Consider the following 13895-nt stretch of genomic DNA (forward strand, 5'->3'; position numbering starts at 1 on the left):
CAGGAAAATTCCCGACGTCTAGAACAGGTCATGAATGCCTGCGTCCGATATATCTGTGACGTTCGACTTTTTGATCACATTTCACCAGCATATGCAAAATTGTCCTGGCTGCGTGCAGACAAACGCAGAGATTTCCACACACTCTGTCTCATCTACTGCCTTATAAATGTACACTGTCCCTCATATCTCTCCTCGTCCCTAACGCTCATGTCGGAACAACATGACAGAAACACACGCTCCCATTATAGTAAAATCCTCTCCGTTCCACTGCATCGCTCAGTCACCTTCTCCAAGTCCTTTACAGTAGCGGGAACGCGACTCTGGAATAACCTCCCTCGTTATGTTAGAGAACTTAAAAACATGCCCAGCTTCAAAAAACAGTTAATGACGTATCTACTTAAGCAACAGTAATGCCTTCCCCTGTACATGAATGCACTTCACCTCTTACTTCCCTCTTTCCCCCTCCTTAAATCTCCATTCCCCAAAACACGCTAAACTAGTAAACATCTGCTTTACACACCAAGATATTATGTACATCTGCACAAACCTTCATTACTACTGCCAATCTTTCTCATGTTTGTCATTATTATTAGATTTTTTTACTGTTATTATTATTGCTTTTATCATAATCTGTATATATAGCACCTGTTGTAAAAATACTGCCGCATTTACTTTATTAGGTCTTAGTCACTACTCTTTATTCATATTGTCACTAGAGTAAGCTAATATTCTCATTTAAACTATGGTCATGATGTAACTCTGATGTGTGAAATGCTGCGTGTGTGGAGCACTGGTCCGATGTAAGAGAGGGCCTGATGGCCCTAATCTGATCAGCTTAAATAAATAAATAAATAAATAAATATAGCATTAAATAGGGACTATGTTGAAGAGGCTAACATTTCTGTCGATTAACAAATAAAGTTCTTACAAAAAATATTAATATGTGAACGCACCTCGTGTGTCAAGCTTTTACTAAGTAGTCTAGAATCGGTGCACATGTTTCGAAGGAAATTTCAGCAGTTTTTAGAATAGCTATTGCGCATATGCTTTAAGCAGTATGTCTTGGAATCAGGTGAGTAGTAACCGAGATAGGGATTTAGCGAGAGAATACATTCAAATGCTGCTATTCAATAAGCATCAAAGTTTTACAAGGTTTTGTGAAACTGCCTATAACGATGGGTTTCCTCCCAAAATTATTAGTTTTCCTTCCTGACGATTGCAGTTAACCAAGCGCCTTATTTTCGTGTTCCTTCCTTATACGTCCTATTGTGGTGAGGCTGACGTTTGTATAAACTGCAGTCCTTTCTTGGGACTGGTAATATTAGCTAACAGTTCTTTTTGTGTCGCTTCCGTAACACACTTTGTAATAACATTAGAGACGATCCAACGCTCGTTGCTTCAGAAATACCTCCTGTTCTTCGTATTCTGCACATTTTCTTGCAATGCAGGGCGAGCATCCATCTCTTCCGGACACCGAAGTATATCAGTGAATATGCAGCGTTAACTGACTGACACTGGCATCTAAGATCTCAAGAACAGAAACGACGTTTTTCACTGTACGCCGAACTACTCAGTTAGATGGGTAACGGACAACTGATTTTGGGTGCCCGGTGGCAGGGTTATTCCGGAATAGGCCACTTCCCCGACCAAAAGCGCTGCTCGCTCTTGAGTTTACAAGCAGACTATATCCAAGCTACAGGGTGTCCATAAAAGGACTCCCTGATTTCAAAATTAAATATCTCGAAAACAAAGATCGATAGAGGAATGCAGTAAACGCTATGTTTATTGTGAAAGCTGTAAGAAGTTTATACAGCAGTTTGTAATAATACTTACAAAAGCTGCTAACAGATGGCTCTGTACGCTGTACAGCTCATATCAGCATACATAGGTGAAATAATCTATGCAAACAATCACATCACAGTGTTTTCAAAATGTTCACCGTTGGCACTACAGAGGTGGCGCAAACGAAAAATGAAATTCGCCATCACATTTCGTAGTGTCTCAATCGAAATGGATTCAAATACCACAGAGATCGCCGATTCAAGCTCTTCCAGCGTGGCGGGATGCTTCGGGTAGACCATGTCCTTCACTGTGCCCCACAAAAAAAGTCACAGGGAGTCAAATCCGGCTAATATGGAAGCCAATCCATGCCTGCACCAGTAAATTTGGTATATTCCAAAGCAATGACTCGATTCCCGAAGTATTCCTCAAGAAAGCGAAATACTTGTTCGGCCCGATGTGGTCGGGCTCCATCTTGCATAAAACATTCAGTACCTGGTCGATCCTCTAACGCTTGCTGTGTGGCGACAAATTGTTCCAAAATTGGAACGTAACGTGCATCAGTGACCGTTTCTCGAATGAAAAAAGGGCCAATAATGCCTCTGATGCATACTGCAGCCCACACAGTAACTTTAGGAGAAGACAGGGGTTTCGTTTCACACCAATTTGGCTTTTCGGAACCCCAAAATCGCCAGTTCTGCTTATTCAGGTATCCATTCATGTGGAAGTGTGCTTCATCTGTAAACCAGATGCAGCCAACATCAAATCCTTCACTGTCAATCATTGTGAGCATCTGATTAGCAAAGGCAACCCTTTGTTGAACAACTCGTACGGGTATGGCCTAGTGCGTTTGAATTTTGAATGGAAACATGTGTAGGCTCTTTTTCAGTATTTTCTGCGTGCTGGAACGCTTCAAACCAGTCTCAGATGCAATTCTACGGACGGATGACATTGGATTTCGCTGAATAATTCCAGAAACTGTGTCGATATTTTCAGGCGTAACTGCGGTTTGCTTGCGGCCAACATGCCCCACTAGATCATCAGTTACGCTGCCTGTTCGTTGAAATTTTGCGAAGAGCGTACGAATGGTTTTCGCATCGGGTCCTTTTGGAACATTAAATCGTGCTTGAAAACTTCGCCTTGTTGCCGTAGGACTCTCTTTTAACCTGTGGTACTCCAGCACCAGAAAAACGCGTTGTTCAATGGAGTACATGGTTTTAATCTCTTCCTTCGGTACGCTAACCTCCTTTCACGTTTCAATAGTGGAACTGATCGCTCTGGGCTTCGGATCACTATTTACACTAGGCATTACGTATGGCGATTACAGCGCCATCTGTTAGCAGCTTTTGTAACTATTCTTTCAAACTGCTGTACAAACTTCTTACAGCTTTCACAATAAACATACCGTTTACTGTATTCCTCTATCGATCTTTGTTTTCGAGATATTTAATTTTGAAATCAGGGAGTCCTTTTCTGGACACCCTGTACCTGGCGAAGGGGCAAGTGTGGCAAATGTCCAGCGTGGCAAATGTCCGACATTCGTAGAGCATGGGTGTGGAATGTCGAGACGTGTCGGGGGTTTTCGGCACCTGTCGGTGGTGCAGAGACGGCGCAGCAGCGGCAGTAGCAGCAGGGGGTGCTGGAGGGCAGCCGGCGAGCTGGCGGTCCCCCAGGCGGCGAGGTCGGCGGTGCGGCGCGGATTAGCGGCGGATCCTTGTTGCGGCAATAACAGTAATCCCGGGCGGTGATTGTGCCGGCTCGGCTCCCGCGGGACCAGACCGGACCCGGTCCTCTCCTCTCCCGTCCTCTCCTGGCACACAGCTGGCGCCCGGCCGCTGCCGCCGGCGCTCCCCAGCTCTGACGTGCTGCCGCCACAAGCAGCGGACACGCTGCTGCAGCCTGTATCCTGACATACCGAGCCGAGTTCTCACGTTCACTAACACGCAAAGCTCTTGTCATTAGCCGACGTATTTACACTAGCTGTTACCCGCTGCTTTTACGGTGAGTGATGGTGAGTCAGTACGCATGTAATTTATAGATACGAGGCGTGTTTTTTAAGTAAGTACCGTTCCGAATATTAAAAAAAAATGTATATGTCGTGTGACTAGGGACTCCCGTCGGGTAGACCGTTGGCCGGGCGCAAGTCTTTCGATTTGACGCCACTGCGCGTCGATGTGGATGAAATGATGATGATTATAACAACACAATACCCAGTCCCTGAGCGGAGAGAATCTCCGACCCAGTCGGGAATCGAACCCGGACCCTTACGTGAGAGCCTGTACCTTAATCTACACTCTGGCACCATTACAGTCTAATTCTTCCTTGTTTACGATGTGCACTGAGTGTTTAACATGCCTCCGATAATCGTGAGCCCCGCCGACTGTAAAGTACAGGCTATTATAAGATTTCTTGGTGCTAAAGGCCTAAAAGCGATCGATATTCATCGTGAGATCTGTGCAGTTTACGGAGAAAACATTACGAGTGATGGAATGGTGAGAAAGTGGGTGAGAGCATTTAAAGATGGCCGCACAAACGTGCACGATGAACAACGGAGTGGGCGTCCTTCGGTGGTTAATCAAAGTCTGGTGCAGGAAGGACAATAAGGCGAGAGAAAACAGACGCTTTATGATTTCCTCCTTGCGGGACGACTTTCCTAATGTTTCATAAAAATTCAAATGGCTCTGAGCACTATGGGACTTAACTGCTGAGGTCATTAGTCCCCTAGAACGTAGAACTACTTAAACTTAACCTACCTCAGGACATCACACACATCCACGCCCGAGGCAGGATTAGAACCTGCGACCGTAGCGGTTGCGCGGCTCCGTACTGTAGCGCCTAGAACCGCTCGGTCACTCCGGCCGGCTTTCCTAATGTTTCTCGTAGTGTTTTGTATGGCATTCTGATCGAGCACTTGAATTACCGAAAATTGTGCGCACGTTGGGTACCGAGAATGTTGACGGATGTGCACAAAACCAAACGTTTAGAAAGTACATTGACTTTCCTTGAGCGGTACCATAACGACGGCGACGATTTTGTAAGCCAAATTGTTACGGGCGATGAAAGATGGGTGGCCTTCGTCACACCAAAATCAAAGCAACAGTCCATGGAAGTTGAGCAAGGGCATCGTTTTGCTGCAAGACAATGCCCGTCCGCATGTGGCGAATCAGACCAAAGATCTCATCACATCTTTTCGATGGGAAACTCTAGATCATCCTCCGTAGAGCCCCGATCTTGCGTCCAGTGACTACCACCTGTTCCTGCACTTGAAGAAACCCCTGGGCGGTCAGCGTCTTCAAGGCGACGACGAAGTCAAAACAGTGGTGATGCAGTGGTTAACAAGTCAGGCGGCAGACTTCTATGAGGAGGATGTTCAATAACTGGTACAACGTTATGACAAGTGCCTCAATATCAAATGGCTCTGAGCACTGTGGGACTTAACTGCTGAGGCCATGAGTCCCCTAAAACTTAGAACTACTTAAACCTAACTAACCTAAGGACATCACACACATCTATGCCCGAGGCAGGATTCGAACCTGCAACCGTAGCGGTCGCGCGGTTCCAGACCGTAGCGCCTAGAACCTCTCGGTCACAAAGGCCGGCGCCTCAATATCGACGGAAATTATATAGAAAAGTAGATTAAGGTACAGGCTTTCATGTAAAAATAAAATTATTGAGATATTTTAGCAGGTCTTTTTTTTTAGTTTCAAAACGGTACTTACTTAAAAGACACGTCTCGTATGTGCGTATATAGTGGTGTAGATATTGATCATATTCAGGTATTGCCAGAACTATATAGTCGCAGAACGATGTAGTTCTGGCAGTACCAGTCAGGACCTTCTTCTTCTGTGCGGATGCACATATCCCCCGAACTCTTACCGGACTTGGTAAGAATGTCTTCCAATAGTAATGAGTGTGTTGGTGTGGGACACTACAAATATAGTGTGTGGACATACAAGGTGAGGATGTGGGTCTCGTGGGAGGCGTGCGCGAGATAGTTCCTGCAGTCGTCTATACTTTGTACCTTCGGTGACTCAGATGGATAGAGCGTCTGCCATGTAAGCAGAAGATTCCGGGTTTCCGGGTTCGAGTCCCGGTCGGGGCACACGTTTTCACCTGTCCCCATTGATATCTATCAACGCCCGTCAGCAGCTGAAGGTATTAAATTAATTCTAATTTCGTTGTAGATGGCTGCAGTCCATCAATGGTGTCTGTCCTTTCGGACATGTGCGAAAGAACAGACACCATACCCATTTAAGCGCTTAACTTCGATGATCTGACGGGAACCGGTGTTGCCACTGCGGCAAGGCCGTTGTATTGAATATATGTAAAACATATTTGTAACAGACACGTTTATATACAAGATGTGGCAATAAAATAACAGGACTATTACTGTAAAATATTTTATTTCAAAGTCATAAACATTTAGTTATTATCGTCCTCAATATAATTCCCTCTTGTGTCCCTACAACGCTCCATGCAAATTTTTTCTATTGATGGAAACAGTGCTGGAAGTCGTTAATGACACATGCCGCTTTTTCGTTCACTATTTCAACTGACTGAAATCTTGTTTCTTTTAATGCAAATTTGACCATGGGGAGCAGAGGAAAGTCACCTGGCAAAAAAGGCGGATGGTCTAACACTGGGATGCAGCACTTTGCTGTAAACCTCTTAACAGACAATATGGTATAACACAGTGCGTTGTGTTGATGAAGAACCCATGAGTTGTTTTTCCACAATTTAGGTCCTTCTTTTATCATTTTTTCACGGAGTTGAGAAAGAGCCTCACGGTACTAGTGTTGATTATTAGTCTGCCTGTCTGGAACGCAGTGAAGATTCATAATTCCGGGAACATAAAAAAATCATCATCGCTTAGAAACTCAATTCGCTCATTGGAGCTGTTTTCACTTACGGTGCAATTGAGTCCTTCCATTGCAAGGATTGACGTTTAGTGTCAGGTCCCGAGAGTGCCCATACCCTGGCGCAAAGTGGGACCGTGCACCCCTGTCCCCTCTAGTTATCCAGAAACAGGAAGAGTATACTGTAATCAGCTGTTTTCCTTTCAATAAAATGATTTAAAAGTCGGAATTGCGCAGATTTTTGAAGGTGTAGGAAGTCGCCATTCGTCTTCGAAAAATATTAAAATGGCTTCATAGCCCTTCCTCCCCCTCCCCCCCCCCCCCTCAGCTTGTCCCCCCCCCCCCTCCCCCTCCGAGAAACTATCATTTGCGTTCTTGTCTGCATCATATGTAAAAGAAAAAAAAAAAGATTCGTCCCATGTCATAGTTCTTTTCAAGAAACTAGGATCATTTTCAGTGGTATTCAAAGTGTCAGGTCAAATACATTCACGAACTCCCTTTTGTTCGTTCGTGAGAATTTTCAGCACCAGTTACACACACTCTATTCTCACATTAAATTGTGTATTTTAAATCTTCGTTATGTATTCTTTACCAGTTCCTGCAGATTCAGTTATTGCCTGAATACTCAAACAATGATGAGATCGAAACAGATTAGAAACTTTTCATCCAACTATGATGTCGAAGTGCGATCCAGACGTGAATCATCTTCAACGTCATCTTGTTCATCTTGGAAACGCTTGAACCACTTAAAAATCGCATGTATGGTAAACACTCTCTGACATACTTCTTTTTAGTGAAAGGTATGTTTCAGTAGGAGTTTTTATAAGTTTCATGTGAAACTTCAGTACAGTTCGTTGCACTGTTGTTACACTTACTATTTTTTCAGGGAAACATAATAACAGTTCTTACGCAAACGCAGGGCACAGCGACCCTGATTTGCTTACAGACACATTTAACTGAGAAGGCTTCAAGCTTCACAGGTATTGTTTGTTCTGCTTTGGCACATGCATATTTACTCTGTGACACCATCAGCCTCGTTATTTTATAGCCACATAACGTATATAAAGCAGAGTGTATGTGTGTATTTGAGGGGTCTTCTCTCAAACCCCTGGATCAATTTCAGCCTAATTTGGGACAGAAACATCAGGGGTCGTGAGTATCAGCGTTGTTGGATTTATAATCTCCAGCCTCCAATAGGAGAGATACAAGCAAATATATGTTTCCTTCCATCCCATGATGCATAGGATTTGCTGCATGACAGGTATGTGTGGGAACTGCACTGGCCTGCAAATCAACCTGCTTTGTAGGACAGCCTTCATTCCAGGGGTAAGAAACAGTTTTCTGAGTTCTAAAATGTAGGCTGCCGTACGTTATAGATGTGTCATGCTCAAATATTACCAGCCTGCTTTATCGACCATGTTTTCATGGCAGCCACTATGTCAGTGACAAATAAATGAATTTCCGGTATCAGAGGTGTAGTGTGCCCTCCCTAATTGGCATGTTGTGGGAATAGTGTCATCCTGCTTTAGTGAACTTTATTGCAGGGACTACACCTGCTGATGAGCATGGCTGGGAAGATGCTGTGATGCATAGAGGGGGCGGGGGGTGTAAAGAGCAAGGGAGAAGGAAATTGACAGAGAGAGAAGGTAGGAGGGGGAGTAGCATGAGAGCAATGGAAGATGTAGGAAGGTTATAGGCAGGTGGGAAAAGATGAGAGGACAGAGATGGAAAAAGAGAACAGGAGGATATGGCCAGAGGGAGGGACAGGAAGATAAGGTCAGAGAGAGGGGTAGAGGAACTTTATAAAAATATGGGAAGGAGGAGACAAAGAGAGAGAGAGGGATAGAGAGAAGGGGGGGGGGGGGGGGTGGAGGAGATAGATGAAGACTGGAAGATGAGTTGTACAGACAGGAATGAAGAAAGACATATAAAAAACCTGTGAGAAATAACAGCAATTTAATTCTTTTCACTGGTAGTTATTCAAAACATGAAAACTGTTTACGATCTTTGCAAACAAATTTCTAAGAAATACCACATTGTTCCAATGATCACTGAAGAACCTTGAAAATAAAACGAAGCAAATGTGTTCCAAATAAGATTTTTATTACCATCACAAAAGATCGTAAATAATCTATGTTACTTCTTAAAAATATCTATTTTCCTAGAAAATATTATTTTATGTGGCAACATGAGTACATGGTTTATGTAACCCTAGGGATTATTTATACGAACTAGATACTAGAATCCATGCAACAAGTCTCATTTAAAGAAGGTCATATGAGAATGTCTAGTAGCTAAAACACATTATGAATATTTGGTGGGATAAAATCCGGTGAGGTTGCTGGTGTGCAGTGACATACCTGATTGGGCTTTGCGCCTGCTTGCTGTTGCTGCTGCTGCTGGTGTTGGTGGGCCGCCATCTGGGGCGTGCTGCGCTCTTTGGCCACGTCCATCATCTCGGCGGTGCAAGAATTGTTCACTTGGCCGTGCTGCTCTGCCTCATCCTACCTCGAGTTCTCCTGTCAACAATTGAAGCCAATCACAGAAAAAGGGAGGTATATTTTAGTTCACATTATGCAAAATACATAGTATCACATGATTCGCTGGGAGACCCTCAAGAGGAACTCGTGCAGATCTTTTAATTGGATGCAGCTTTAAAATCCTGCATGACCCTAAGCTACCTCAGTAATTCTGCCAAGGAAAGGGGACTTGCAGTTTAAGGTGATTTTTCGTATGTTTTTATAAATAAAAGAGGTTATTGTTAAAGTCCCAACCAACTGAAAGGTGCTGACAACCTAATATCCGCTAGGTATTTTTTCTTCTCGCCGAAGTCCCATAGGAGGACTGACATTTCAGAAGCTAACAGAACTAATGCATACATCTTACAGTGTGAAAATTTCATGCCAAAATCAACTCTCCTTTGCATTCCTACAGGATCAGTCCAGATTGACTACTCAGAGACGATGACAATATTCATAAAGCAGAGTCTGTGTGTGCATATGTGTATATCTGGGATCTGCTCCCAAACTCCTAAATCGATTTCAACTAAATTTGGCACAGAAACAGCACTGTGGAGTTTATAACCATCTAGCCCCAGTAGGAGTGAAGAAACAGCAAAAAACTGTTTTTTTTTCCAGCCCCGGGAATATAGCCTGCCCTGCACAACAGACATTGTGTGGGAACAGTATCAGCCTGTTAAATCAACCTGCTTTGTTGGATAGTCTACATGCTAGGGACAACAAAAGGATTTCTGGGCTCCTGCTTGTAGGCTGCCCTGCACAACAGGCATGTCGTGTTGGCGTAGTTTCAGCCTGTATGTCATGGGCAAATAAATAATTTTCAAGCCCCTGACCTGTGTAAGAGGTGTGTTGTGGGAGTATTATTAGTGTGCTTTGTTGAACTACATTGCAGGGGCTACATGAGCCAATGTGCATGGCTGAGGATAGGTTGAGATTAATAGAGGAGGGGTGGGCATAGCGATCTGCAGGAGGAAATGGACAGAGAGTGGGGAGGCAGGTGGAAGATGTAGAGGGGTAGTGGGCTGGAAGAGGGGGAGTCAGAGGTGAAAACAGATAGAGGGACGAAGATATAGTCGAAGGGATGGAGAGAAACATATGGTCAGAGAGATGGGGAAGAGGAAATGGACAAAGAGATAGGAAGGAGGAGATAGAGAGAGAGGTTAGGAGAAGATAGAAAGACAGAGGTTGGAGGATGAGATCTACAGAGAAGGGGTGGACAGGGGGAGGTGGAGGTGTGTTCAGTGTATGAGTCGAATGCGTATATGAGTAAGGCCGTGGGGAAAAAGCTGGCTTCCAGTATGTGTGCGACCATCAACTAAAGAGCTAATAGATCGAACTTCTGTTGACGGACTGGAGTGTTTTGAAATTATAAATTATCAAATGTGACCAATGTTAGGTCCACAGGTACAATAAATATATAGGGTGATAAAAAAATGTTGACCGTATATTCTGCAGGTGTGAGTATGGACCAAAGATGTGTGTGTGCAAATGTACATCCTGAATGAAGTGACACGTGGTAAAACGACGTAGAAAAGAATGTTTTCCGGAACTAAGACGTTGAAAATGCTTTCCTTGGATTATGTGGTAAGCTCACACTGTTCATTTTCCACTATTTTGCACATATTTTCCGCGTTCGACCTACGAAATTCACAACCTAACATTAAACCTTTTCGTGACAGGAATATCATTTCATCTCATTCAGAAGAAGAAATAAGAAAGAAAACAAGTATTAAAACAAATTACACCTGCCGATGGACCCACAGGGTCCGAAATGCATCGTGTAGTTAATAAAACACGAAAAAGTTGTGGCTGAAGGCGTTATAAAAAGTAGTTTGTGCCAATTGAGCTAATAATACATATAAAAATTTTCTCTAAACTTTAAACAGGTTTTTCTCGAGAATCGATTTTTCAGAACTTGCAGCATCAAATAAAAAAGATTCGATCAATTAACCTCTACCTTTGACCCCTGAAAAGTAAAAACAAAATCGAATTCAAATTTCGAGTTGGCACCATATCGTTAAATTTAAGGTTATTTCATTGTAATTAGGTATGAGTGCCCATAAATTTAATGGTATTATCCATTTTCGATTTTAGATAACTACTGAGGGGCACGCAGTCTGCGTACTTCAAACTCGCAGACCCTAGATCAAATCATAGCTACGGACGCTATTTTTTGTATTAAAATCTCAAATAAAATTCAAGGTATGTTCAATCATAATCCGAGAACAGATACTTTGTGTGCGTTGCCATTGTCTCAGAAAAAACTCCAAATTTTTTCCTATTTTCTGCTTGCTTGAATGAGAAGCATCTTCAGTTCACCAGTTCCTTATATGCAAACTTGCGGCACGAATAATAGATGCTGTATAGCTCTGATGTAAAATATGTTGTCAGACACATGGAAATAAATTGTTTCACCTAGAATGTTCTACGGGAAACAAAGGAGTATATCCGGAACGCTATCCAGAAAAAAACTTTCTCACTTTAACTACTCTTTGCTTACTCCAGCGTAGTTCCTTAGATATAAATTGTATTACTCAGTGAAGACTTCATGCTCACCCTGTACACTGAAGCTGCGCACAGCACTGTATTAGTACAACCGATATGTTTTCAACAATACATTTTCCAGAAGGGCGTTAGACGATCATTAGCCATGAAAGCTCAACCTACTGAATGATGGTTACAGTGTCGTCGTGGCAAGCCACGGACCATTTGGGCTTTACAAGACGATCGGTAGGAGTCACGTGTGCGCTGTAATGGAGAAGTGAATTCATCTACATCACTACTCTGTAATTTACAATTAAGTGCCTCAAAAATTAAGTTTATCGAACCACCTTCAAGCCACTTTTTCACCATTCCACTTAGAAAAGCGCACGAGAAAGCTTCCGTGCGAAATCTGATTTTTCTAATTTTATTATGATGATCATTTCTCCTTATTTCCACCCTCTGAGGAGAAAGCTGATGATTTAAGTTTCATGAGAATGTCATGATACAGCGAAACTCGCTGTTGTTTTACTGACTTTCAACCCAATTAGGGTATCATATCCGTGCCACTGTATCCCATGTTTCGCGATAACACAAAACGAGTTGCCCTTGCATGGACTTCCTCAATATTCTCCGTCAGTCCCATCTGATGTGGAGCCCACAATGCACAGAAATATTTCAGAAGCGGGCGGACAAGAATGGTATAATCAGTCTCTTTAGTAGACATGTTGCATTTTCCATGTGTTCTGCCAATAAATCGCAGCCTTTCCTTTCCCCCACAACATTATCCATGTGATCGTTTCAATTTAAATTATTGGTAACTGTAATCCATACGTATTTAAGTGAGTTTAGAACCTCTATATTTGTGTGATTTATCGTGTAACTGAAATCTGGCGGATTCCTTTTAGTACGCATGTGGATGACTTCACACTGTACATTATTTAGAGTCAATTTCCACTTTTTGCACCATCTGATGATGGTGCAAAATCACCTGATGATTTTACAAAACGGTAAACGACATCATCACCTGCAAACAATCTAAGAGTGCTCTTCAGATTTTCTCCTAAATCGTTTATATACAACACTTTCTTGGGGAACGTTAGGTATTACTTCTGAAATACTCGATGACTTTCCATCAGTTCCTACGAACTGTGGCCATTCTGAAAGGAAGTCACGAATCCAGTCATACAACTGAGATGATATTCTTTAGGCACGAAATTTGAAGTCGCTTGTGAGGAACGGTGACAAAAACCTTCTGAAAATCTAAAAATATGGATTCAATTTGATGTCCACTGTCGATAGGACTTATACTTTCGTGAGAATAAAGAGACAGTTGTGTTTCACTACATTTTGAGGATCTCTTTTGGCTATTTGTCAATAAATCGTTTTCTTCGAGGTAACTTGCAATATTCAATCACAGTATTTGTTCCAGTATCATACTACAAATCGTGTAAGTAGGCTGTTTAGGTTTTTTTATTGGTAACACCACCTATGTATGAAAATCACTGGCTGTGCTGTGTGCAGTCTGTGGCTGGTTGGCATTGTTGTAATACTCGCCATTGTAGCGTTGGGCAGTTGGCTGTTAACAGTGCGTAGCGTTGCGCAGTTGAGGTGAGTCGCCAGCAGTGGTGGATGTGGGGAGAGAGATGGCGGAGTTTTGAAATTTGTAACACTGTATGTCATGAACTGCTATATACGTCATGACTTTTGAACACTAGTAAGGTAAATAAATTGTTTGTTCTCTATCAAAATCTTTCATTTGCTAACTATGCCTATCAGTAGTTAGTGCCTTCAGTAGTTCGAATTTTTATTTAGCTGGCAGTAGTGGCGCTCGCTGTATTGCAGTAGGTTGAGTAACGAAGATTTTTGTGAGGTAAGTGATTTGTGAAAGGTATAGGTTAATGTTAGTAAAGGCCATTCTTTTGTAGGGATTATTGAAAGTCAGATTGCGTTGCGCTAAAAATATTGTGTGTCAGTTTAATTTTTCAAAGAGGACATTTCAATCGACGTTAGCGATATGGGTCTGTAATCCAGCGAATTACTCCTATTTCCTTTCTTGGGTATTGCTGTGGTTTGTGCAACTGCCCAGTCTTTCGTTACAGATCAAACCAAACGGTTTATATGATTGCTAAGTATGGAACTATTGTATCAGCATACTCTGAAAGGAACCTGACAGGTGTACAGTCTAAACCGGAATCCTTGGCATTAATAAGTAATTTATACTGATTCGTTACATCGAGGATATCTACTTCCAAGTTAC

The 13895-nt window shown here is 42.7% G+C and overlaps 1 protein-coding gene across 1 annotated transcript in view; it reads right to left on the reverse strand.

The window, feature by feature from the left end:
* The window catches only part of LOC126282361 (SKI family transcriptional corepressor 2), a 262174-nt gene that overhangs the window by 135014 nt on the left and 113265 nt on the right, over positions 1–13895 (reverse strand). Inside the window, exon 2 of the mRNA XM_049982019.1 lies at positions 8996–9154. Within this exon, the coding sequence (XP_049837976.1) occupies positions 8996–9091 (96 nt within the window). The 5' untranslated portion in view covers positions 9092–9154. The remainder of the gene's footprint in view (positions 1–8995; positions 9155–13895) is intronic.

Source organism: Schistocerca gregaria, chromosome 7 (assembly GCF_023897955.1).
Source record: "Schistocerca gregaria isolate iqSchGreg1 chromosome 7, iqSchGreg1.2, whole genome shotgun sequence".
Taxonomy (NCBI): Eukaryota; Metazoa; Arthropoda; class Insecta; order Orthoptera; family Acrididae; genus Schistocerca; species Schistocerca gregaria.